This window comes from Prionailurus viverrinus, chromosome C1 (assembly GCF_022837055.1).
Source record: "Prionailurus viverrinus isolate Anna chromosome C1, UM_Priviv_1.0, whole genome shotgun sequence".
NCBI classification, from domain to species: domain Eukaryota; kingdom Metazoa; phylum Chordata; class Mammalia; order Carnivora; family Felidae; genus Prionailurus; species Prionailurus viverrinus.
Genome location: NC_062568.1, coordinates 176,309,528 through 176,334,550, shown reverse-complemented (window position 1 = coordinate 176,334,550; position 25,023 = coordinate 176,309,528). Strand labels below are relative to the sequence as shown.

The 25,023-nt window shown below is 53.7% G+C and overlaps 1 protein-coding gene and 1 long non-coding RNA gene across 11 annotated transcripts in view; one reads left to right on the top strand and one right to left on the bottom strand.

The window, feature by feature from the left end:
- Nucleotides 1–3,348: 3,348 nt before the first annotated feature.
- On the bottom strand, nucleotides 3,349–24,200 carry LOC125172759 (uncharacterized). 7 transcript variants are annotated; one of them, XR_007154827.1, is made up of 6 exons: nucleotides 21,715–22,364; nucleotides 18,886–19,023; nucleotides 17,165–18,063; nucleotides 16,937–16,991; nucleotides 16,626–16,744; nucleotides 3,349–10,216 (listed from the first exon to the last, which is right to left on the bottom strand). It is a non-coding gene; the product is annotated as an uncharacterized LOC125172759 (long non-coding RNA). The 7 variants fall into 7 exon arrangements; XR_007154825.1 differs by having other exon boundaries at nucleotides 17,687–18,063; XR_007154823.1 differs by lacking the exon at nucleotides 3,349–10,216 and adding an exon at nucleotides 15,994–16,369 and having other exon boundaries at nucleotides 17,687–18,063.
- Nucleotides 5,976–25,023, top strand: part of SLC5A9 (solute carrier family 5 member 9) — a 28,025-nt gene continuing 8,977 nt past the window's right edge. The window contains exons 1-12 of one of the 4 annotated variants that reach the window (XM_047871247.1): nucleotides 5,976–6,082; nucleotides 10,774–10,994; nucleotides 12,906–12,977; nucleotides 16,099–16,203; nucleotides 16,545–16,709; nucleotides 17,921–18,026; nucleotides 18,617–18,697; nucleotides 18,995–19,200; nucleotides 19,381–19,516; nucleotides 19,995–20,102; nucleotides 22,215–22,365; nucleotides 24,133–24,301. In XM_047871247.1, coding sequence (XP_047727203.1) covers nucleotides 10,854–10,994; nucleotides 12,906–12,977; nucleotides 16,099–16,203; nucleotides 16,545–16,709; nucleotides 17,921–18,026; nucleotides 18,617–18,697; nucleotides 18,995–19,200; nucleotides 19,381–19,516; nucleotides 19,995–20,102; nucleotides 22,215–22,365; nucleotides 24,133–24,301 — 1,440 coding nt within the window. In that variant the 5' untranslated portion in view covers nucleotides 5,976–6,082; nucleotides 10,774–10,853. Of the gene's footprint in view, nucleotides 6,083–10,773; nucleotides 10,995–11,182; nucleotides 11,452–12,905; nucleotides 12,978–16,098; nucleotides 16,204–16,544; nucleotides 16,710–17,920; nucleotides 18,027–18,616; nucleotides 18,698–18,994; nucleotides 19,201–19,380; nucleotides 19,517–19,994; nucleotides 20,103–22,214; nucleotides 22,366–24,132; nucleotides 24,302–25,023 lie in introns of those variants that run through there. The other 3 variants (XM_047871249.1, XM_047871250.1, XM_047871248.1) reach the window with 3 other exon arrangements.

Sequence of the window (25,023 nt, the reverse complement as noted above, 5' to 3'; positions counted from 1 at the left end):
CATATTAATGCAAAATGAAAATCCTCATGAGTCCCCATCTATTTACAGATATTGTATGTAGAAGTTTAGGTTCAAATACAGGGTGAAATGGGATGGGAGGGCACGAGAAAGACAGTCACCCTGTGGTTTCCCTGCCTAGGGGAACAGTGAGGTCGAAGATGCTAAAATTTGTCCTATTCCTCCCCCCAGTGGCCATTGCCTGTACTGCATGTTCTGAGAAGAGCAACTTTTCCATGGCCTCAGACCCAAAGGGGATGGCGTGAACTACTCTCCAAGCCAAGGGCTTTTAAGAGAATCCACATATGACTCTCCCCTTTCTCTGAATTCTGATATGAGTGTAAACAGTTATAGTTGTGCGCATTCATCCTGCACTTGCCAGTTATCACCAGCACGGCGCAAACTATGGGCCAAGTATTTTATATTCTTTCCTTTAACATTCGCACCAGCCAAGCCAGGTCTCCAAAGCATGGAGCTTAGAAAGGTGAGGCCACTTGCTTAGGGTCATGCAGTTAATAAGCTGTTGACATTTGAACCTACGTTTTGTCTTACTTCAAATCCCGTATTCTTTTCTCTGTTCCTACCTCTATGCTCTCCAGCTAAATTTCCTTAAAGGAAGGAACCCAGTCTCCACTTTATTTTCTCCAGTTACAGGCCAAGTGCAGGATTGGCTACACAATAGAAGCTGTGAATGCTGATGATTACAAACTAATTGATGATTGATTGATCGTTTACCGCTTGACCGTTTATTGATCATTATTGATCAGTGCCCAACTGGAGTCAGCGCCTGGCTAGAAAGCCATCCCAGGCCATGCCAGGTGATTTTCCTCAAATCCTAAGTTTGCTGAGGTCAGTGCGATATAGTACATCCTGTTTGCTGCAGGCTAAAAAGGCAATATTTTTCCCATTGCATTTGCCACATCAGGATGGAGGGAAGCCAGGAGTTCTACAGAAATGAGTAAACTTCCTCAGACAATCCCTGCAGGGAGGGAAAGGACTTGCGGTAGAGTCTAGCAGAGAGAGCATTACAAGGCTGACAAGGGACAAATCTCTCCCTTGGAGAGATTTCTTATTTCCAGTTGCTGGGACATGATTCCGACAGGTGCTCACAGGCTATCAGGCTTCTAGCTGCAAAATGAAATCCAGGTGGTGAGCCTGGTCCAGCCTGGTGGGCAGTAGCACTGACCAGGGGTCAGAGCAGTGGGAGTGGCCTGGGGAGCCCCCCAAGAAGAGCCTGGTAAGGGAGGAGGTCCAGCATAGCCATTGGGAGACCTGTGCTCAAACTCTTACTCCACCAGTCACCTGCCTTCTGATCTTGGGCAAGTGACTGGAACTCTCAGAGTGTCAGTTTTCCCACAAGAAAACTGAAGGTCCTAACTTGCCTTCCATGAAAAGAGAACTAACATTTCCTGATCTCGAAGCCTGAAATGAGCTGTGCTGCTGAATCACACCAAATATAAGCATCAGTGTCCTCTGCCTGAGGTCTAGAGCTCAGCCCAAATTCCCCAACCCCATCTCCTGTCCCCGATGGAATACTATCGTTTGCAATAAACCTAAAAGGGTATGTCATGTGCCCCTAAGGTTAGTTCCTACTGGCCTGCTCCCTAGTGCCCACTGCACACACAGTTTCTTGAGGGAGTTGAGTACGAGGAACCCAACCACCGCCCTTTCCAAGAAGACCTGGGGCAGGATGACAAAGAGGGAAGAGCACTGACCTTGCAGCTGGTGGCTTTGGGTGCCCATCCCAGTCTTGTTGTAAACTCTGCCTAAGACTCTGTGGTCTTGGAAGCTCATGGACTTCTCAGGGCCTTCGTCCCTCAACTGTGAAGTGAGGACAGTGCCCCTATTCTTTATTTTATTTGGTAAAATCTGAAAATGACATTTCAGAATAAGGCAATTTCACTTGGCAGAAACATTTAAGTTTTACACTCCGGCATCTTCTTTCGATAGGGATTGTTTCTGAACGAGCGTGTCAAAGTCCTGGCCCTTATGGGTTCATAATATTATCGTCATTTCTTTGTATTTTATGTATAAATTACAAAATGAAAACTGTGTGGATAGCACTGTGTGAAATTAAAAAGAATTATCTGATCATTCCAAATGTATAGCTTTTCAGCTTGGGGTATACATTTTAAATCAGGTGATAATAAGATAATGGCGTGCGTCTGGACTGTAAAGTATGGGACCCCTAGTATCCCCCAGCATCCATTCTTCTCTGTTAATGAGTAAAAAACATTTCAGATTCTTGCTGGGATGCGGGCCACCCCAAACAATGATGGCATTTCCCATCCTTCCCTGCAGCTTAGATGCGACCACACGACTAAGTTCTAGGCAACAGGATATTAGAGGAAATGTTGTGTGCAATTTCTGGTAAAGAACACTGGAACGTAGAGGCAGGGAATGGTGTTGGAACGACCATTTTAAACAAGGAGATGGAAACTGCTAGGGCAACAAGATAAAAGGACTCCAGTTCTCTTAAGAAATTGTGAACTACCTTACTCGTCTTGTTCTGTCCATCTCCAGACTTTTGTGTGAAAAAAAAATGTTTCTTGTTTAAGCTGCTTTTAACTTGGGTATATATTATAGACAAACTTAGTCCCAGCTGATAAATGGAGTTCTAATGATAGTTTGCATGGTTTTGAGTCTTATACTGTATGAAGAGCTTTCAGGGGAAAGGAGGAAACTAATGCCATTTGTATTCATTCATTTATTTGATGAAAATGTAATGGTGATCTACTGTGTGCCAGGCCCCGTGCCATGCACTAGGACAGAAATGAATCCAACAAACTCTGCCTTCCACGAATCCCTAACGGGAGAAACAGACAGGCAGTTATAACACAACCGATAGGAGTTATAATGGGGGAAACAGGCAGCCGTGGGGTGTCCAATTACCCAGAATCAGGATAGGGCATGACATGGGGTGGGTGAGCTGGGATGGCTGACAGGAGCGTGAGCCCAGGTCCGCTGCCTCTGCCTCCACCTGCCAACCCCAGGCTCCTCTGACCTCCTTGACCAGCTTCTTATGAGAGACAGTAGAGACCATTTATTGTCTTCCAGCAAGGGCCAGCTGCTCATGGGAGAACTCTCCAGAACCTTGTTTGGGTAGCCGCAGGCTCTGCTTCCAGAGGAAGATGTGAGGAGGTGTGGTGATATTGACTTATCATGAAGCCATGCTCCCCAACCCCAGCTGCGACCCCTCGGGTCTCGAATCCGTCAGGACAAAGGAAGTCACCAAGTGGTTGCCTGTTCTAAGGTGAGTACCGGTCCATACCACATGAAGGCGCCTCACCCACATGGATAATATTAGCACAATAACCCCCCCCCCCCCCACCACCACCACCACCACCATGGTAGGGCATCACTGTGACAGGCCCAGTGCTCTGTGCTTTACATACTCACCCTCTACTTCGGGATGACCCTGCAAGGCACACTTTGTTGCCCCATTTCACATACAAGGAAACTGAGGCTGAGAGAGAGAAAGCAAGCCAGCCAACCACACACACTGATGAGTGCCAGGGCCAGGCCTGGGGCCCAGGAGTGCCTGACCTTAACGCCTGTAGACTTGGAGCCCTCAATCTTCTGGTTTCCAACCACAGCTCTGACTGGATGCCACTTTCTCCATGACTCTTAGAACCGAAAGGCTAGAGGGGACTCGGTGGATAATTTGATAGCCCTTTAGAGTTGCAGGGTCATTAGAAATGACCTCTCATTTCACAGATGAGGATACAGGGGCCCATAATGGCATGGTGACGTGTGGGTCTACGTGTCGAGGATCACAAACATGCTGGTAGTAGAAACAGCTCCTGGGACACTAGGCCAGACCTATGTCCTCTGCTGTCTGCTGCCACTTGGGCCCAGCCCCTCACTCTTGGATTGTGCTCTGGTTCCTCCTAAAGACCAATGTCTGCGGAGAAGACATCTGATGCCAGGAAGTCCCCATCCTCCTGGTGACCTTTCTCTGGTCCGGGGACTCAGGGTCTTTGTCACAGGGGCCTGTCAGAACCGCTGCTGCCCAGAGGCACCCACTGTCTGTGGGGGACACAGCGTGGTGCAGGCAGTGCTGGCCTGGGAGTACAGGGCCTGTGACTCCTGTACTAGCCTGGGAGTCCAGAGGAGAGGAGGGAGGAAAAGGAGAAATGTGCCAGTCAGATGGCCGTCTGCAGTGCTGGGAAGAGCAAGTGTGGGGGTGATGGCCTTAAAGACCCTTAGTCCTGTCTGCCCAGACCACGAGCCCAAAGGTCACTGTCCGGTATTTTGTGCTCCCGACCCTGCCTGTCTCCCTGCTTGGCCCACTTCCGCTTTTCAAAACACCCCCAGCCTAGACCACCTCCTGCCTGTAAATCACCAGGCCCTGGGACACATTTAAGCTCTGCCACAGACCCTCTGAAACTCTTGTCTGTTGCTTGCTGGGGGTGACAGGACTGGCCTCCTCCCCACCTGAGGGAAAGTGAGGCAGGGTGGACACATGCCTCTAACAACCCTTTCCAAAGCAACGGCCACTTCCCCAGCTGGCCCTGGAGCAGCCACTCTGTCACAGGCTGCAGATGGATGGCCAGGGATGGCGCATACACGGGTCCTCTGAGAAGCTGTCACAGAGACGGGATGGGACAGGCAAGAAATCAGCTGGAGACGAGAGGACAAAGGGGAGGAAGCAGGAATAACTGGGAGGAAAAAGGGGAAGAGATCCCAGGCAGGTCTAAGAAGGTTTTGGTTGGCCCTTGGAGTCCTCCAGGCAGAAATGCCCATTATATGAGCCACACCTCCCACAGGAAGGGACAGGTACAGTGTCAGCCACACTCAGCCACTGGCCAGGAGTGGTTGGGGCCAGTGGACTTCAGGGTGAGCACAGTGTTCGATGCTGAGGGGTGGCGGTGGTTGGGGGGGGGCAGTAGGTACACTGAGCTCCCCCCACTGCCAAGGTCACGGTAGCAAGGCTCCCTAGGAGTTCTGTCTCACATCTAGACGGCAGGAGGGTTGGGGGCAGGGGAAGGTGTGGGGGAGGATAGGCACCTGTTAGATCGGTCTCACCCGTTGGACCTCAGCCAAAAATGAGACAGAAATAGTCCATCATCTCATAGTTCAGCATCACATTACATACACATTATCTCGTTTCATTTCCCTCACTCCTGTTTTTCCAGCATATCATTACCTCATTTTACAGATGTAAAATTGTGTGCTTAGTGGGTTAAATAATTCTTCCATCAGTGTAGCTAGTGAGCAGCGGAACCAGGACTCATCTGTGACTCTCTTACTTTCCCCAAGTCTGGCCACAGGGACTCACGACTGAGGCTGAAATCCTGCAGGGACTCAGCTAACAGTGATGCCTCCCAGAGGCACTGTACTTGGCAGCTTATAAAACATTTTCAAATCCATTGTGTTAACTCGTCCTTCCAACCACTTGTGAGATAGTCACTATCTCTAAGTTACAGAAGAGAAAAGGGGGCTGAGAAAGGTGAAGGGCTTTGCCAGGGCATGGAGGCACCTAAATGAGCCTGAGCTGATAGGACTTGAGATTCTGTGTACTTGTGACGACTCCACAGTGTTTCCTAGACAAGCTACTAGCTGTGTGTGTGTGCACAGGCATGTGTGTGGGTGTGCCAGCCACACCTGTGCACGAGCTGTGTGTGGGGGCTGTGTGTGGGTGTGCCAGCCACACCTGTGACCCATCCTGAGACCCTCCCAAGCTCCAAAGGATGCCCAAGTTTCTAGTGCCAGCCCTGCCTCACCTCCTGTCTTGGGAAACCTGTCTAGCCAGATGGCTGACAGTGGCCACAGCAGCCACAGAAGCTAACTCTGAGCTGTGGTCTTCCACATCTGGCCCTGGGGGCCCCTAGAACCCTGAGTGCAGCACAAATTCTCTTTTCCCGAGACAACATCAAGCAGCAAGGACAGGGGAGGTCCCTCGGAACCCGGCCCAGCAGCTGGAGAGAGATTTGGGGCTTTCCCCCGCCCCCTCCCTGGGGGAGGGGCCAGGTCTCATCCACCACCTGGACTGGAGCTGTCAGAGGCCAGGCCAGAGCAGAGCAGACCCGGGAGTGTGAGGCTGGGAGTGGCCCCAGCAGGTTCTGTGAGGCCGGCGGCACAGGTAGGGGTCGGCCCCGTCTGACAGGACTACATGTGTGGTGACTGGAGCCTGTAAACCTCTTCTTTTTCTTTCCTGTCTTTTCTCTTTCCCTGGGGCTCTGTCACCACCTTTCTCGGTCTGCTCTTCCTATGTAATAATCCTTTCCTCTTGGAATTAAGAGGCCTTGCTTACATCCGTCTCCCCACTGCAGAGAGCACAGCCTTCCGTAAGGCCGGGGGAACCACTGATGCTGCATCCTGGGGGAGAGGTGTCCCTGGAGCTGTGCAGTGAGACAGCCCTGACAAAGGGCCTTGCAAGGAGTGTGCTCACGGAGTGGCTGGGGTCAATCAGATGGAATTGCATTTGGGTTTGAAATGATCAGATCATAGGCACGTGACAGGGGAGGGGGGATCATGAGCCATTTGAGCTGAGAGCTAGAGTGGTGGTGGGGACAGGGCAGAGGTGGCTAGGGAAGGAAGGGTGGCTGAGGGCTGGGGTGCAGGCAAGGGGCTGAGGTCTCTGGAACCAGATCTGGACCCCAGTGGGTTCCCGTCCCCAGTCCAGCCGTCTTTGGGCCCTGCTCAGAGCTCCCATTAGAGGAAGCCACACGGAACTGACTTCTACCCCTCCATCCGACGGGATACATCTTCCGTGTCTGCCCCCGTAGACATAGGATTAGGAGAAAAAGGACAGTATGTAACAGTGTTTGGAGTGAGTCAAGCCCGAATTCAAAATCCAAATAAGCCATAATTATGTCACATCCCCAATGAGCTGCAAAATAGGAATCATGAGGCCAATGCCTACAGTTACTATAATAGTGGCACTCATATTTGGGCTGTGACCTACCCAATATTTCTGGCACATACTGGCAAATTTAGTCCTTACCCCGTATTGTTCTCAGAAGAGGAAGTTCTCAGCAGGAAGGCTGGCCAAGAGTGGTTTTTCAGGAAGAACCTGCAAGCAGCCAGGGCGAGGCCAGCCAGAGGTACCAGTGAGCCTGCCCAGGGTTCTTCCGGGGGCTTCCTAGGGTGCTGGAGGAGATGGGGGTACCCAGACAGTATAGGGAGGGGAGGTTCCCTTCTACATGGAAAACTCTTGGTTCCGCGGTGGATTTGGGGGTCCCAGCCCACTTTGTACCATCAGCATTTCATGGCTCGTGCTCAAGATCTCATCATCTGTCATTCCCTTAGCCAAAGTCTTCCCACCCTGCCTACCCTGGCTACAATGTTGGTCCTTTTGGGAATGGAACAATCTGAAGGTTGTTTCCCATTCGTGGCTTAGTGGCGGGGATGAGGGTTTATAGGCACTGGGAGTTGAAGGGAAGGGCCACCCAGCATGGAGGGTCCTGAACCCTGGCACCATGGTTGGGACAGGGACCCCACGGGAGAGAAAGCCACAAAGGTCCACATGTTTCCCAGTTGGGTAAGAACGCAGCCAGGACCCTTTCCTCTCCATCCTTCTAACTAGATGCCAGTCTCCACCTTATCTCTTGTGCCAGCTTCCTCATCCTCATCTAGCCCCCACGCTGGCCCCCAGAGGGATTTTCTAGAATGCCAGTCTCACCACTCCCTTTCTTCTCATGCCCCTTGCCCAGATTCTCCCTCCAGACCCTAGGCTGCAGCCCAGCCACAACAAGCCATTCCCCGAACACCCCACACCTGCTTATACTCCCCTGCCATGTTCCTGCCTCCTTCTGCCTGGAGAACCTGTCTGCTTCTGCTCACTGCCCACTGTGCCTCTCACCCCAACACAGTCTTTGAAAACCATTCTCCACTCTTTAAGCACGGACTTGGTGCCAGTCGCTCGTTAGGGACATGAATGGGAATGAGGTACCCAGATCCCTTGAGGGGCTCACATCTAGTAAGCCCACATCAGTGAGATGAATGGGGGGGACAGGTTGGGTTTGGGGACACTCCCCAGACTAGGGAGTCAGCGAAGTCTTCAGGGAAAGGATGGTGGGGGAGCACCCGGCACATAGGAGACCTGGGGACGAGGGGCAGCGTGGCCCTTCCAGGAAGCACATCCGGTTACGTGCAGCAGCAAGGATTCCGACCCAAACTCTGAGGGCACGAGGGGAGGAAGAGCCTTCACGTGAGCAGGCTGCCCGTGGGACAACCTGGACACCGTGACAGTTGTGGACAGTCTGCCAGTGAGGAGCTTGAGGGTAGAGAGGCCACGGGCATGGGCCCTGTGCATGGCTGGACATGAGCGGAGTGGCAGGAGGTTGGCAAGGGGCTGCGCAAACATAGCATGGCAAGGATAGGGAGGGGAGAGTTGAGCTGTCCAAGGGAACTGACACTTTGGGTGGTGACCTCCGAAGACAAGGCCATAAGGCTAGAGAAGTAGCTGGCCCCAGGAGTCGAAGCAGAACCCTGGTTTCCAGAGTCTTCAGCGACGGCACAGCCTAAAGCCTAAGGGAGACGCCAGCTGTGAATGCCAGGAGTGAGGTTCCTGGTCTACCTACTGCAAACTACACACACACACACACACACACGGAATAAAGAGAACGCAGGGAGCCGGACCCTAAAAGCAACCTTGTGAAGCAACTGACCTAAACAGCTGGTCCAGGGGGATGTAGTTCTTCTGTCGCCCCCCAACTGAAACTCGGCCACACAGTCCCTGCCGCTGCTGTAACTCTGAAAACGCAGCCTCGGTTCAGATACTCCTCAGAAACTGCATTGTCCGACGCTGTTATTCAACACTTGTATCTTCATGTAAACACTGTCCCTGCAGCTCCCACCCTGCCAGGGTTGGCTGCCAGGCCAGCTTGTTTGGTTTCTCTCCACCCTCTCAGCCTGCTACTTCTGCTGCGCTTCCCCGGAGAGCCCGCCCCGCCTCCCCAACTGGACTCGGTCGTTCCTTCCCGGAACTCTGCAGCTCAGAGGGAGGGGGGTGAATCTTGACATGCCTTGTGCTGAAGGCGCCTGTCCCGTGTGCCCGGCTGTTTTCCGGCCAGCCTGGCAGCACGCTGGTCGGCCTCCCGGGGGCCCCCAGAGCCAGGTGCGGAACAGGTGCGCACTTACTGTAAGAACCACAACACCACCACATCCTCCGTCTCGGGGGTTCTCCGAGAGGATTTCCTGCATAAGTGGGGCCTCCTCCTGGCCTGCCAGCACCTGCCTCAAATGTCAAACCATTTTGGATGAAACTCTTCCTGTCTGGATTTCATAATCCATGCTAAATAGAAAATCCATAATGGGCACGGTGCGATCTTTCCTCAGTGACTCTGGGTCATTGCTTTGCATATGAATCCTCAGCTGGCGTTCAGGAATGGCCTCGGCTGAAAATTGATGGAGCCTGATTCCTAGGTTGTTCGCTCTAATTTGGCCTCTCTTACGTCATCCTTTCCACTTTCCCTGGTTATCAGGACGCCCATGTGCTGTGCACCCATCAGTGGCCGTCCCCCTCTGCCCCCCATGGCCCTGCAATGCCCTGCACGCCTCTGGCAGTCTCTCTCCCACTAAGTTGTTGTTTTTAATTTGCTGTGAGCTGCAGCACAAAATAACACTCTAGGCGAAGCAAAACAAGACAGGCCCTGAGTGGGGGATCTGGGGCTCACCGATGCGTCAGCAGGTGGCCTTCATGTATAAGCTTCACAGAGTCTATTCTGAAGGTTTCAAAACCTCTCTCACTTCCTTCCTGGCACTCTCTTGGCACTGGGCTGTTAAGATGTCTGGCTGGCTAACAGATGGGTCTCAGATGCATCAGAGGGATGGCTGCTATGGGCCCAGCCTGCTGGTTTAGGTTAGGTAAAATGTGCAGGGTGAGGGCTTGGCATTGGGTGTCTGTGAGGATGGGGCTGGGGGACAGGGCGTGTGGGCAGTGGAACCCTAAGGGTAACTTCCGGAGGGGAGGATAGGAGGACCGGCACTCACTGGCCCTGCGAGGTGGGCAGGGTATAGGCCACGCTGACGGGACCCCAGGTCCGGAGTCACTTAGTGACCTGTCCATGGTCACTCTGCAGCTCAGTGGGCTGGGCTGCTGGGACTAGCAGTCTGCCTGGGCCCTGGGGCAGCTGGTCTTCCCTGGATCCGGCGTGCTCCGTGTCCTTCCCAGGATCACTCATCTGTCACAGCACAAGGCAGGAGTGTGAATTCCGGCCCCACTTTGTGGCTTGGAATAAACATGTCTCTTCTCGGGACTCAGTTTCCTATACTGTAAAAAAAAAAAAAAAAAAAAAAAAAGCAAAATGACACCTGGGGGTCGGGGATTGGAGGTGGGAGCACTTGACGATGGAGGCTTTGCCCAGGTAGCAGCAGACCCCTTCTCCTTCTCCTCCCTTGTCCCCCTCCCACCGGGAGCAAGGAAAATTGCATTGAACTCACTCCTAAGAAACCTGGACTCCAGGCCCAGCTCCACCTTTCTTGCCCGTATGACCCTTCCCTCCCTGGGCCTCAGTTTCCCCTCCACATAAGCCAGAGCTTAAATATCTCAACTTCTGAAGTCCCTCCCAGCTGCTGAATTCTACCACTCTCCTTTCCTCCTCCTGCTCCTCTCAGGGGTGGGAGTATACACGGTGTGCATGACTGTGTACACGTGTGTGTGTGTGTGTGTGTGTGTGTGTGTGTGTGTACTGGGGGCAGGGAAAGCGAGAGAGTCCTGCAGAGGATGGGGTGGCAGCTAGGAGAAAAGGGGACCAGGACTTTCCATGCCAGTGGGGCTCAGAGCTTTCTCAGCAGCTAATGGCCCTTGGGGCTGTTTAATCATTACAGGAAAGGAACGAAGCCAGGAGCGCCTCAAAGTCCAGCGGGGTGGTGAGCGACTCTAACAGAGGAGCGTGGTGCTGGCAGCGATGGGGCCTGGAACTTCAGGAAGTGGGGTCAGGACAGTGACAGCTCCACGCTCAGTGCTGGGCTCCGGAGGCAGCCTGCATGCCTATGACATAGGGGTCCTGGTCGTCTACTTTGTCTTTGTCATTGGCGTGGGGATCTGGGTGAGTAGGTTTGGGGCCTGGCGGGGGAGGCAGGTGCAGGTTCTCACCTCTGGCTGGTCATGGAGCTGGAGGCAGGGTGGGCAGGGGGAAGGGGATCAGGAAAGCACAGGCTGAGATGGAGAGGTCTTTAGGAGTCATTCTCTCCAACCCCTTCTTTATAGATGGGCAGACTGAGGCCCAGAGAGGAATGTGACTTGCCTGAGGGCACACAGCAAGCTGAGGCAGTCCAGGCTGGGACCCCCATCTCCCAGCTCCCTGTCTCTATGCATCTGCTGCCTTTGGCCTCACCCATACCTGGCAGCCCGAGCCCCACTCCTGCCCTCCTCCCCATGCCACCATCGCCAGCTCTGGGGACACTCTACTCGCGGCCTATCCACCCTCCACTACTGGGTGTCTTGGCAAGGAGTAGGGCTTTCTAATGGAGCTGGGGTTCAAATGCTCATGGGAAGGGAGCCAGGTGAGTACAAAGGTCCTTCTGTTCTCCATTGTTCACCTGAGCCTCGGTGCCGGGAAAAGGGGCCAGGCTCTGAGAGGTCAGGGAGCCCTGAGTTCAGATCCCAGCTCTGACTGTTAGAGCCACAGGGCCCTGGGCACATGCGAACGATCTGTGAGCCTCAGTCTTCTCATCCAGGCAGTGAGAATAATAAAGCCTACGCTGTGGAGTGGTCATGACCATTGAGCAAAAGGACACATTTAAGCATCCAGCAGAGGCTGGCACTCGGCTGGCAACAATACACGTGGCTATTATCACGGCCGTGGCCGCATTCCGGAGGCAGGGGACAATGGCTCCAGTCCCAGCTGGTACTGTGGCAAGCTTGGGAACATTCTCTGGGCCTCAGTTTCCTTATCTTTAAAGCAGGGTGAACAGCCCCTGCCTCCCAAGCTGGTGTGAAGGAGAAATGGGCAAGCAGCTGATCGTTGGCTCCTGGGAGGAAAAGAACCAGTCCTCAGTGACTTGGGATGAGCTGTTCCCTGTCTTCAGCCCTCAGTTTCCTTACTTGTGAGATGATTCCATCTGCTCATCCGGCCCTGCCCAAAGACCAGAGGTGACAAGGAAAGTTCCAGCAAAGGCTTAACAAGCACCAGCCCCTCTCCTCCCCATCACTCCCCAGTGGCTGCATACTTTTCCTTGGGGGCAAAGAGGCTCCTTTCACATTTCTCTTTTTCCTTCCTCTCCTCAGGTATTTCTCCCACCTCTAGACCTAATCAGAGACCTGTTGACTTTGGCATCTTAATAAAGTCTTCCAGTTTCCACTTCCCTGCCCACTGCCCTGCTGCCAGCCCCTAGTCCCCAGAGGAAGTTCCTTCATGTCCACTCTCCTTTTGTTGTTCAGAGCAGTCCCCCTCCCCCCGCCAAAGGCTGCAAACCACCACCCACCAGTTCAGGGCAGGGGTCTGTGTGGGTCCTGCACAGGCTTACCCAGCATGGTCTGACTTCAGGACAGGGCAAGAGAAGCCCCCCCAAACAGAGCCCTACCTCTGCCGGGGGCTCCTGGGCTCTCTGTACCCCCGTCCCCAGTGTGTGGGAGTCCTGCAGAAAGGAGGGAGAGGGTGCCTCCATGCAAGCCTCTCAATCAGATACAAATCACTTCCTGACACAAGTGTGGACAGAGGGAGGGCTCAGGGGACAATAGCCATAATCTTGCACACTTGCCAGGCACCGTGCTGTTCATGAAGGCTTTAATCTCTGTCAGCCCTTTTGCTCTCTGCACCAGCCCAGGGGATGAACGGTGAGGCCTAGAGAGAGGCTGTGACCCTCTCATAAGCACGTAGAATAAAACCTGTGAAACTGCGTGTCTCAGTTCTCCTGCTCTGTGTCACCCCAGTGCCTGCACCCAGGAATGGGGAGCTAAGGTGGGGCAGAGGTGGAGGAGCTCAGGAAACCTTCATCTCTCTCCACTTCCTTTCCAGTCGTCCATTCGCGCAAGCCGAGGGACCATCGGCGGCTATTTCCTGGCGGGGAGGTCCATGACCTGGTGGCCGGTGAGTTGATCTTCCCCCCTGTCTCCTCCCACCATTGGATCCTCGTCTTGTCTTCTCTTGTCTGGACCAAGGCAGCAGCCCTCCAGATAAGTTTCCTGGCTCTGGGCTCCTTCTCTGTGGCCCAAAGTCACCCTATAACCCGAGAGACCTTGCTAATTAATGCGCCCCCCCCCCCCGGATAAGCGCCTCTTAAGTGCATACCCTAGGCTGGACACTGCACCTACAGAAATAATCTAGAATGTTCCCATCCTGGAGAAGCTCAGATTAGCTGGGCAGACAGACTCACAGAAAACAGGATGAATGCTGAGCTGGGGGACACAGAGGGGCTGTGAGCACGTGCAGGAAGCCTCTGGCCTCAGGGGAGGTGGGATTAGCAAAGACTTTCATGGGAAGCAGACACATCTGCTTAGTACTGTAGAGGAGTGAAGTGAGGGGGGGTGGGTCACAGAGGTCCAATCCCCAGCATCCTCAGGGAATCGGTCCCAACACCTTTGTGAGCCCCATCTCCCCCCTCAGGCCACCTCACTTGTTTCTCTCGCTCCTCAAAACTAACTTCCTATTCCTGCAACACGATGGAGGGAGGTAAACCCTGCTTGGAAAAGGCAGGATGGAGTTGTCAGCCCCCCTGGTAGCTGAGGCTGTGTGCACGCCTGGGCACGCACAGCTCACACGCATGGCACACGAGTGCATACTCTCACACGCCACCAGCCGTCCCTACAGCCTGTCTTGGTTCTCACCACTCTTCTTGCCTGCAATGGTGACAGACTCATTGAAGAGTAGAGGGGGCCCTGGACATTGACAGAGCTCTCTGGAAGGTTCGAGTATCTGGGACAGGAGGAGGCAGGGGCAAGGAGCTCTCATGCCTCTAGCACGAACCCCCAGGAGTGTGAGGGGCGAGGGGCTGGAAGCTCACAGGGACAGTGACTGGTCCCTGCCAGCCATCACCTCAACAGACGGAAGGGCACTCTGTTCAGTTGGTACTCACCCTCCCCCACCCCCATCACAGCCCTGGAGATGAGTCTGTAAGAGGGACAAGAAGCAGGACAGAGGGCCTCTCTGGTCCATCCAGGAGAGTGGCTAGGGGCGGCCGGGTGCCCGTCCAGTCCTGCAGAGAGGACATCTCCCTGCTCCATGTGAAACTGTGTCTCACTGTAAGTGTGAGGAAACCTGAGGCCTCCGAGCAGGAGGAGGGTGTCCTCCAGACGAGCAGGGTGTAGAGACGAGCCCTGCCTCCCACGAGCCTCATTGGGGCAGGGCTTCTGCCTGCTGCTGGATGCACAACCTGCTCTGCTTGGTCCTGTTTGTGACACGAGCCCGTGTGTCTGTGTGTCTGGGCATCTGTTATGCAGGTCCCATTGCTTTGCACCCTTCCCTACCAGGTCAGTCCTGAGAAGTGCCTCACTCCCCTCTCTGTGGCCTGAGCAGAGTGTGTGGCTGGGAAACCAAGAGCAGAAGGAGTAACAGCATCCTTGTCCCCGACGGGCCCGTCTGGTCCCCCTGCCAAACTTGTTGACTGATGACTCCTCCAGTCATGAGCTGGGAGCCCTGGGCTGAGTGGGGCCGAGGCACCTCGCTGCTCCCAGTGAGGGAGCAGACCCAGTGTTCCATGCTCTGGCCAGGAGCTCCCCACCAGCCCTGCCAGCGTCCCCAGGACCGCCTGAGTGTGTGTGCATGTGTGTGTGTGTGCATGTGTGTGCGGCAGCACGGAGTGGCTTCAGCATGAGAATCTTTGTGCCCTCGTGCTGCTCAGCTGTTTTCTGAATGTCTCAGTACCTTTCCTTCTTTCTCACTTTCTATCGCCCAGCACCGCTAGAACAGTCAGTGAGTGGGAGCAGGTGAGTCCCCACATTTTACAGGCGAGGAATCTGAAGACTTGCAAGAGGGAGTGATTTTGTTAAAGTCACACAGGGTGCAAGGCTGGAGCACAGCTCTTCACCTCTGTCCTGCCTCTGCCCAGGCCCCGGAGCCCCTCCCTCTGCCCCTTTCCCATCCAGTGAAGGATCCCATCAAATAATAAGAGATAACACTAATGAGTGCTTATTAGGTGGCCAGCAACAATCATGCACTAATTACTGGAGCGAGACAGCCAGGGTTCAAAAGTTCTGTTGTTTACTAGTTCTGGAACTTGGGCAAGTCATTTATCTGTGCCTTGGTTTCCTCCTCAGTAAAATGGGGATAATAATAGGACCTACCACATAGGGCTGTGGTGAGGGTTGAGTTAGTTTGTGTGTGTGTATATATATAGATGTTGAGAGAAAGAGAGAGAGAGAGAGAGAGAGAGCAGAAGAGGGGCAAAGAGAGGGAGAGAGAATCCCAAGAAGGCTTCACACGGTCAGCCAGAGCCCAGAGCAGGGCTTGAGCTCATGAACCGTGAGATCATGACCTGAGCCCAAACCAAGAGTCAGATACTTAACCGACTGAGCCACCCAGGTGCCCCAAGTTAACATATTTAGACCAGTGCCTGGCACTTGGCAATGCTGTGTACGTACTAACTGCTATGATGTCGTCCTTATTGTGTCTATTGCTGTCTCCTGGGGAAAAATGATCTCAACTCCGGGGCTGGCCCAGCCTGTGCTCAGCCCCTCAGCTCCTCCCTCTGCCTGGCCTGGTGCTGGAGGCACTGGGTGGCAGAGGGCCTCCCTCAGTCCCTCTCATGGGGACCTCCCCTCCTCCCCTCAGCATCCTTGCCTCTGGAGGCCCCTAGATGGGTAGTCCCAGTGCAGGGCCTTGTCCTCCCTGCATGGATGCTGTTTCCCATGGCTTCCCTTCTTTCCCACTTGGCCACTCACTCACTGGGTGACCTGGAGCCAGCAGCTTCACTTTTCCTAACATTATTTCATTCCTCTGTAATTTGAAAAGATTAAACCTATCCTTTGAAATGTTTATGAAGATTAAGTGAATTAGTGCCTATGAAATGCCTCACACCGTGCCCACATACAGTAGGTACCCAATAAACGTCAGCTCCCTCCCTTCTCCCCTTTGCTCCCTCCCTTCCTCTCCTCCCTCTGATTTCCTGACCCAGGCCCTGCTCTATTCACAGCTCCTGAAGCTCACGGTCCTGGCTGTAGATTGATTTGGATTAAAATTGACCCTGACCTTTGACCCCACTTGTGCCTTGCAGATTGGAGCCTCTCTGATGTCCAGCAATGTGGGCAGTGGCTTGTTCATCGGCCTGGCTGGGACAGGAGCTGCCGGAGGCCTTGCTGTTGGGGGATTCGAATGGAATGTAAGGAAGCTGGTCTGGAGGCTTCTCAGAGATAACGAGGGTCTGAACGCCCCACACCCCACACCCCACCCCACCCCTGGCTTTAGTGCTGAGAGGAACCTCGGAGGTGCTTGGAGAGGCTGTATGGTAAATCGAGAACCCATTTCACAGATGAGGAAACCAGGACCTGGAAAAGGCAGAGGGACTCATCAGAGGTCACACAGCACTAAAATCAGGTCCCAGGTCCCTTGCCTCCCAGTTCGGTGCTCCCTCACAGCGTGACGTGTACAGGAGGCTGTCCTTCCATGTGCATCTAGGACACGGGTAGATGTCTCTTGTTCTTGTTCTTCCCACTCTCCCAGGCAACCTGGCTGCTTCTGGCCCTGGGCTGGATCTTTGTCCCCGTGTACATTGCTGCTGGTGTGGTCACAATGCCACAGTACCTGAAGAAGCGATTCGGGGGCCAGAGGATCCAGGTGTACATGTCTGTCCTGTCTCTCATCCTCTACATCTTCACCAAGATTTCAGTGAGTACCCACCGCAATGTGGCCATCTTTTCTCCCTGAAAATGCTGAGCTTGAGTCATGGCTTGTTGCTGGATGTAGGGATGGATGGATGGATGGATGGATGATAGATAGATAGATGATAGATAGGTAGATAGATAGATAAATAGATAGATAGATAATTGATAGATAGATAGATAGATAGATAGATAGAAAGAAGGGAGGAAGGGAGGAAGCATGAATCCACATACCTTCAATGCATGCTGTCCCTCAGCAGTGGAGCGATCACAGATGAATGAGAAGTACCTGTTAAATAAATGACAGTGCCTCTATTTAAATAATTCCTAATCTAAAGTGCATTCATTCATTTCTCTCTCCATTAATTGATCCTCCATTAAGCACCATGAATTTGTTGCCTACATGTCACTGTTCAAAAGATCCTTATTCCTCCTCCTCTGACCTACACTCCGAAAACAAACCTAGGGCAAATGGTTCGCCCATGTCCACACAGAATAGAGCTGTGGGACTGAACTAAAGTTTGGGTCCTGTGACCCGGTCCAGGCATCCTGGCACTCCGTCCTGTTGTAGCCCTGGGATGGGTTCATGAAACAGCCATGCAATGGGATCAGCAAGCAGGCACTGAAGGGGACTGAGTCCACGAGTTGCCAGGTCGAGAGATGGGAAAAATGGTACAGCCACTTGTCCACCAATGCTGGAAAACAAGCCTAAGTCAGCATGTTGTCTGGTCAGCCGGGTCCTCTAATAAACCCAAACATGTAGAGCCTCCAGAAGTGCGGTCATCTGTCCTGGGGCTCCTGCCGGTCTGGTCAGCGTGGGCCCCCTGGCAGCTGGGTGGGCCTCTGCTCTGCTAGGGAAAAGGCCTCTGGGTGCCTGCTCTCTCTTCTCCAACCCCTGCTCCCCACTTCCTCTCCTCTGTCTTCTCTTCATTCCTTCTCCCCTGCCATCACGGCCCACAGACTATCCCATCAGTGCCACCAGACCTCATTGCTCTCGGTTTCAAAGTTTTATGCGGTGCTCCTCTGCCTGAAAATCTCCACGGCTCCTCAGCATCCCCGAGGCCAAGCCCATTCTCCTCAGCATGGCACTTTAGGCTCAGGCTCATTATGTGATGAGGGCTGACAGCACTTGGTATGGCTGAGCAGGAGGCATCATACCCTGGTGGCCACAGCAAGGGCCTCAGGTGACCTGGACTCCTGGGTCCCGGCTCTCTGCAGACTGACATCTTCTCTGGAGCCCTGTTCATCCAGATCGCTTTGGGCTGGAACCTATACCTCTCCACGGCGATGCTTCTGGTGGTGACAGCTGTCTACACCATTGCAGGTAAGGCCAAGGGCGGGTCGCGTTGGGGTGCAGGTGCCTGGAGCAGAGACAGAGAGACAGGGAGAGGTGGAGGGGGGTCACCTAGGGATGCTACAGTGAGCAGGAGCGTGACTAGGGGACTGTCACCAAGAGTAGTGTGGCTGTGGACTGCTCCAGACAAAGCCACCAGCCTGCCTTCCTCTGTCTCCTCCAGAGCACCTCCCATAGGCCTGGGCACCTGGGTTCCTGGCTTGTGGCTAAGTCAGTTTGCAAATATAGGGAATTTAAATGGTGTTTGGTGGGGAGGGAGGGAGTATTCCTGGTAGAACTATCAGCCCAGCAGAGGAATAGTCTTGGGGTATTAAAAACAACAAGAACAAAGGAGGGAGGTGCAGCTGCAGTACCCAAGGGCCACTGGGGAGAGAAAGAGCTAGATTTGAGTGCCAGTGGCTGGCACCAGCCTGTGGGGGGAAGGCAGGCGGCTAGAATTGACCTGCTAAGAGGACTCCATGTCTTGTCTGGTCTCCCCAGTGTGGCCAAGCACAGGGCAGGCAGCCAGAGAGGAACCCCTTGTTGGTGCTGACTGATGAGCCCTCTCCTTGGGTCCCCAGGGGGTCTCACGGCCGTGATCTACACAGATGCTCTGCAGACGGTGATCATGGTGGGGGGTGCCCTGGTCCTCATGTTTCTAGGTAAGGTAGAGACCTGAATATACCCACCATCACATCAAAATTGCTCTCCGATTTGTCTTGGGCTTTCACCTCCATGCTGTGACTGGGTCATGTTCCCCACCTCCCTACCCCCATTTCCAAGGTGGGACTGCCAAAGAGCAAACTTCTCAATACACCCCACATCCCTCCCTCATTCCCAAGTTGCATACCAGTTCCAAGCCCCGGGGCTCCACATGGGACTGGGAGGTGGGGTGGGGGCATGTGACAGGTCCACTGGGGTCTCGGGGCTGTGTCGCTCACTGTGGTCTCTCTCCATAGGCTTTCAGGAGGTGGGCTGGTACCCAGGCCTGGAGCAACGGTACAGACAGGCCATCCCTAATGCCACAGTTCCCAATACCACCTGCCATCTCCCCCGATCTGATGCCTTCCACATGCTCCGGGACCCTGTGAACGGGGACATTCCTTGGCCAGGCCTCATTTTTGGGCTCACGGTGCTGGCCACCTGGTGCTGGTGCACGGACCAGGTGATGCCCCAGACAAGCTTGGCCCAGACCATCACACACTGGGGTGGCTCCCTGTGGGAAAACCACGCATCTAGGTGCACAGAGTGTTGGGACTCATTCCGGGACTACCTCAGGGCTCGCCTATGGCTGAGCTGAGCCCCACCTGACCTAAGTGGCATGCCTCCACTGCTCCCTTTTCAGGTCATTGTGCAGAGGTCTCTGTCTGCCAAGAATCTGTCCCATGCTAAGGGAGGCTCGGTGCTGGGGGGCTACCTGAAGATCCTGCCCATGTTCTTCATCGTCATGCCTGGCATGATCAGCCGGGCCCTGTACCCAGGTAAGAGCTGGGCAATGTTGCAGTGGGGGGAGGGGTCACATGCCAGTTCTATTAAGAACACATCGGAAGTGCGTTAGGCTTTGTGGGCCACACATACAATAAGTATTTCAGTAGAAGAAATTTGTATCTGAATATCATTTTAAAATCCTACTTTCCCTTCATAAGGGAAAGAACAATGAAGGCATTCTTGGTGCCTTCCGAGGAGGTTTGCGCTTTATCAAGATGTAAGGCCTAAAACGCAAAGGCGTCTACCAGGCTTTTCAGGGTAGTATATGGTCAAGGAATTTACCAGCGACAGCTAAATCATAGTACCCAGACATCTACCTGCCCCTTGACCCTCTGGCCTCTACAACAGATGCTGATTCCTGCCAGCATCACCAGTAAACACGTCCCTGTAGGGTTGGAAAGCAAATATTGGGCCGGACCAAGAAGGCACACACAGGTTGACTTGCCCCTAACGGCCATCACTCTTCTATAGATGAGGTGGGCTGTGTAGACCCTGACGTCTGCCAAAGCATCTGCGGGGCCCGCGTGGGGTGTTCCAACATCGCCTACCCCAAGCTGGTCGTAGCCCTCATGCCTGTTGGTGAGTCTGTCTCCCCCACACCACCCTTCACTCCATGCCCCAGCCTCCTCCAATCCCCAGTGCCCAGGAGGGATTGCACTAAATGTAGACACGGATGCAAAGAGGGAATAAAAAAACTTTCACCTCCACACTTCCTTCCCCAATACACACACACACACACACACACACACACACTTTTCACAAACATCTGTAAGGCACCCATTCTGGCTTTAATCCTGGAGAGGCAGGGATAAAAGGCAGGCCCCTACTCTGAGGCTTCATGCCATCTCCAGGACACCCGGGCTCACAGAGGGTACAATACAGTGTCACCAGGGTGGGGACACAGCGGCACCGAGGAAGCCCTAAGGAGGCACCTGGCTCCACCTGGGAATGTCAGAGAAGGTTTTCTGGAGGAGAGGAAACGGAGCTGAATCCTGAGGAACATCTTAGGCAGACAAAGCCAGACGGGTGTGGGAAATGTCATTCGGGGGAGGGGCTGTGTGTGCAAAGGCCCTGAGCTGAGAGAGAGCATGAAGTCTGAACTGAAGTCTGAACCGAAGCAGAGTCACCTGTGTGACGCACATGCGGGAGGAATGGATAGCCTTGGAGAGGAGGCCGTGGCCATGCCTCACCGTGGAGCAGAGCCTTTACGCTGGGTTTTAGGCCAGAGCACGTGAGGGGGACCATCTGCACGGAGGGTTCAGCTTAAGGGGAGGCAGAGAGACAGTTAACAAGGGGTTTGCCGTGGCCCGGGTGAGGGGTGATAGTGGTGTGGACCAGGTCAGTGGTTTCAGAGATGGACAGAAAGGGTTTTAAAAGATATTTGTGAGGTAGAGGCAGCAGGATTTGATGACTGATCATGTTTGAGGGATGAGAAAGAGGGATCCAGAGAGGCCTCCAGGTCCGGGGTTTACGATGACATTGAGAGTGGAGACGTAGGAAAAGAGCCAGGTTTATAGAGGGAAGTCCTTGAGTTGGGCTACCCCTTCCCTTCAGTAGAACAAGAAATGAATTGGGGCACCCGGGTGTCCCACTCTTGGTTTTGGCTTAGGTCATGATCCCCTGGTTGTGAGATCGAGCCCTGCATTGGGCTCTGTGGTGAGCATGGAGCCTGTTTAGGATTCTCTCTGTCTCTCTTCTTCTGCACCTCCGGCTCATAAAAACAAAAAGAAAAAGAAAAAGAAAAAAGGGAATGAATGAAAGAAATAGTGGAGCTGGTGGGACGGGGCCTCCACAGAGGGGCTGATTGAGGGACGTAGGGTGGGAGGGGAGCAGAAGAGGGGGGTCTAGGATAACTGAGCATCTGGTATGGAGACTGGATATTATTAACCAAAGAAAGAAACAACAGGCCCTGGAAGAAGGTGCTGGAAGGTGCTGGCCTAGGTTTGTTTGGAACATTTTGAGTCTTTCAGGGAGACCTCCAGGAGGTGGTTAAGTATTTGGACTGAGAGGAAAGAGGGCTGAGGCAGGGCTGAGAGACAGTCGTCTCCCCAGGGAAACATGAGTAGTCATGTTTCCAGAATCTTGGTAATTTGAGTCATAGAGACCTCAGATAGCAACGGGATCCACCCTCTCCTGCCACAGGGGGCAGAACAGGCCCAGAAAGGAAGGAACTAGTTCAAAGATCACACACCTGGTTACTTGCAGAACCAGGAAACAAATCCAGGGCTTCCCAGGGCCACCTGTCCTAGGCGAGGGCTTTAACCTGGCACCTCAATGTCGGTGAAAACAAAAACTGAAAACACTCAATTATTAACCGTCACCCTCCTCCCCATCAGGGGCCCACTAACCAAGTGTCTCCAGGCTCTGACGCCCAGACTGAGACGTCAAAGCTGCAGAGAACCTGAAGGACCACTTAGCCGCACGGCTCTTAGGGATGCAGATAAGGGAGCTGGCACTGGGCAGGGTAGATGGGATGGCTTGCCCAAGGCCATAGAACAGGGCAGAGGGCAGAGCGGGGCGAAGGCAGAGCTTATCCAGAAGCCGGCCTCTGGTTTTCCTGGACTCCTTATCTGCATGGAGGGGGACCTCATGCAGGGCCAGCACCACCCCCAGACTCCCGGCTCCGCCTGACGCTGCAGCCTCCATGGCTCTGCGGAGCTGGCCTTCACGGGAGACCTCGCCTCTCCCCAGGTCTGCGGGGCCTGATGATCGCCGTGATCCTGGCCGCCCTCATGAGCTCACTCACCTCCATCTTCAACAGCAGCAGCACCTTGTTTGCCATCGACGTGTGGCAGCGCTTCCGGAGGAAGGCCACAGAGCAGGAGCTGATGGTGGTGGGCAGGTGCGCTGCGCCTCCTTCCGGAGTTCCCCCCTCCCTGCAGGCACCCCCGCCCCCCTCCGTGCCCTGGGCTGCCCTGGGGAGATTCTGCGGGTAGGGAGTCACAGCACCTGGTTCTAGCGTCGGATCCCTACATGACCTCAGGTTAGTCCCCCGCCGGCTCTGGACGCTCCTCCTCCAGAGTAAGGAGGAAAAAAAATCTCTTCCCTGTGTGTTCAACTTTCTCTTGCAAGTGAGCGACAGAGTGAGAGAAGCTGACAAGGCATTTAAGAAGGGAAAGGTGAGCTGTGTGAGTGGACGGAAGTTAGCAAGTAGCTCGCTCCCAGGAGCTTCAGGATCGGCTCTGGGCCGTATTCCAGGATAACAGAAAGCCTGTTAATTTTCTCCATCGGACACCCCCCCCCCCCCCCCCCGCCTCCCACCCCGTCCATCCCCCTTGCATCACACCTAGCGCTGGGCACCCAGGGACATCGTGCCCTGCCCTGCCCTGAGGGCTGCTCGCGGTCTCATGATGCGGTGTGGGGCCTGCCTCCATGGAGATGACCCTAGGAAGGCTGTCTCCAAAGGATGCAGAGCCTTACACACCAAGCTTAAGTATTTGAGTTTTCTCTTGTTGGTTTTGATTTTATGCTTTTCAAAGTATCACTTGGTGGCTTATTTTCTTTTCCTCCCTAGGCTTGTAGTTTACACAGGGTTACTGTGTTTACACAGGTTACAGGGTTTACACAGGGGCACTGTCTGAAATCTTTGCTTCCTAATTTAAGGCTCTGTGACTCAGGTTTCTGGACTACCATGTTTATTCTTCCCTTTTGGTAGGCGGTACTTGAGTTTCGATAACTTGCTCTCTTCCATCTCCTGCTTTTGCACACACTGCTCCTTCCGCCAGGATGCCTTCAGTCCACTGCTGCCTAATGGAGCCCTAGCACCTGCTCACTCTGCCCCCAGCCCTGTGCACAGCACCTGAGCATCTAAGGATCGCCCTGTAGACTGTGGTAGCTGCCGCTCTAGTGGGGCCTGAGAGAGAGAATGTGCGAGGGAAGGGAGAGGAGAGGACAGGTGTGCAGAGACATTTCCAAAGAAGCGTCCTTTGAGCTCCCTCACAGCCCAGTTTCACTGCCATTTATTTCATCCATCAGTGGGGTTTGGGCGCCATCTCCTGGCCACATGCATTATTGCACCCAGCCCATCCAAGAAACGTTTTTCACTGTTTTCACAAAAAATCCGAAGGAAGTGCATTAGGGAACTTGAGCCTGAGCCAGGATCATTTGAAGGGGAGTCAGGAGACGAAGGTGGAGTACCTGTTATGAGCTAAATGCCAGTGTAAGGGTGCAGGGGGTTAGATCTGGAGGAGCCCAAAGAAGGGAAAAGTCCCTGAAGTTAAAGCCATCCTGGAGAAGAGGGTTCTCTTACACAGAGTTTGAATGCAGAAGAGAAGGAAAGGCATCCCAAGCCAAGACCAGAGGCCATTTACTGAGGTGGGTGGTGCTGTGAAAGGTGTGGATTCCTTCCTGAAGAACAGGTGGGCTTTATGACTTTAAAGACATCCAACTCAAAACTCCTGGGTTTCTTGGATTCTGGAATTCTGATATTCTGGGATTTGAACAGTCTGCATTTCCAGAACCTTGGCATTTCCGGTCTCATAGCATTCTCTAATTTTGTTCCCATGCATCCTGTCCCTTCCCCTTTCCTGGTTCCTTTGCATCACCTTCCCCCCACCCCATGCCCAGCCACCCTGAGCATACCTCATGGTGCCCTGTGTCCTCCCTGCAGACTGTTTGTGGTGTTCCTGGTTGTCATCAGCATCCTCTGGATCCCCATCATCCAAAGCTCCAACAGTGGGCAGCTCTTCGACTACATCCAGTCTGTCACCAGCTACCTGGCCCCGCCTATCACTGCCCTCTTCCTGCTGGCCATCTTCTGCAAGAGGGTCACAGAGCCTGTGAGTGCAGCAGGACACCTGTCTCTCCCAGTACACCAGAGGGGCCGGAGACCTGATCTGTCCTTAATCTAGGGTCTCTCTGTGACATATTAGACATACCCACTGCCCCATTCAGGCTTCCATCTCCCCACCCATCAGGTCTTGATTCATTCATTCCCTCAACAAACATTCATCGATCCTATTATGGGGGCTCCCAGATGCAATGATTTACAAGGATGGGAATCATCCCTGCCAGATGGGAGAAAAGGTGATTCAATAAGAAATAATAATGAAATATAATAACTGCTGTGAGAGTAGAGATCAGGGGCACCTAACTTATGGGATGCCTGGGAGGGGGTCAGAAGTGACATCTGAGCCTAGGCCGAAGGATTGATGGGGAAGAGAAGAGTGTTCCAGACACGTAGCATGGCGTGTGTGAAAGCCCAAGTCAGACTGGAGGACCTCTGGAGTCTGTTTCCTCTCTGACACCATAAGGTTCTGTATGTAGACAATATAACAGCAATGAAGCAAAGTGCGGACCTGGGGAGGACCCTGCAGGCACGCCGTTCATGAAGCTGCTGAAAGCTGACAGCCTGGAGGAGCTAGAAGTCCCAGGAACCCCTCCCCCACCCCAGATAGAAAAGAGGGGCCCAACTCCGCTGGGGCTAAGGGATGTCATGGACAACCTCTGCAGGAGCCACATGACAGCTCAAAGTCATTGCAAAGGAGACCTCAGAAACCCC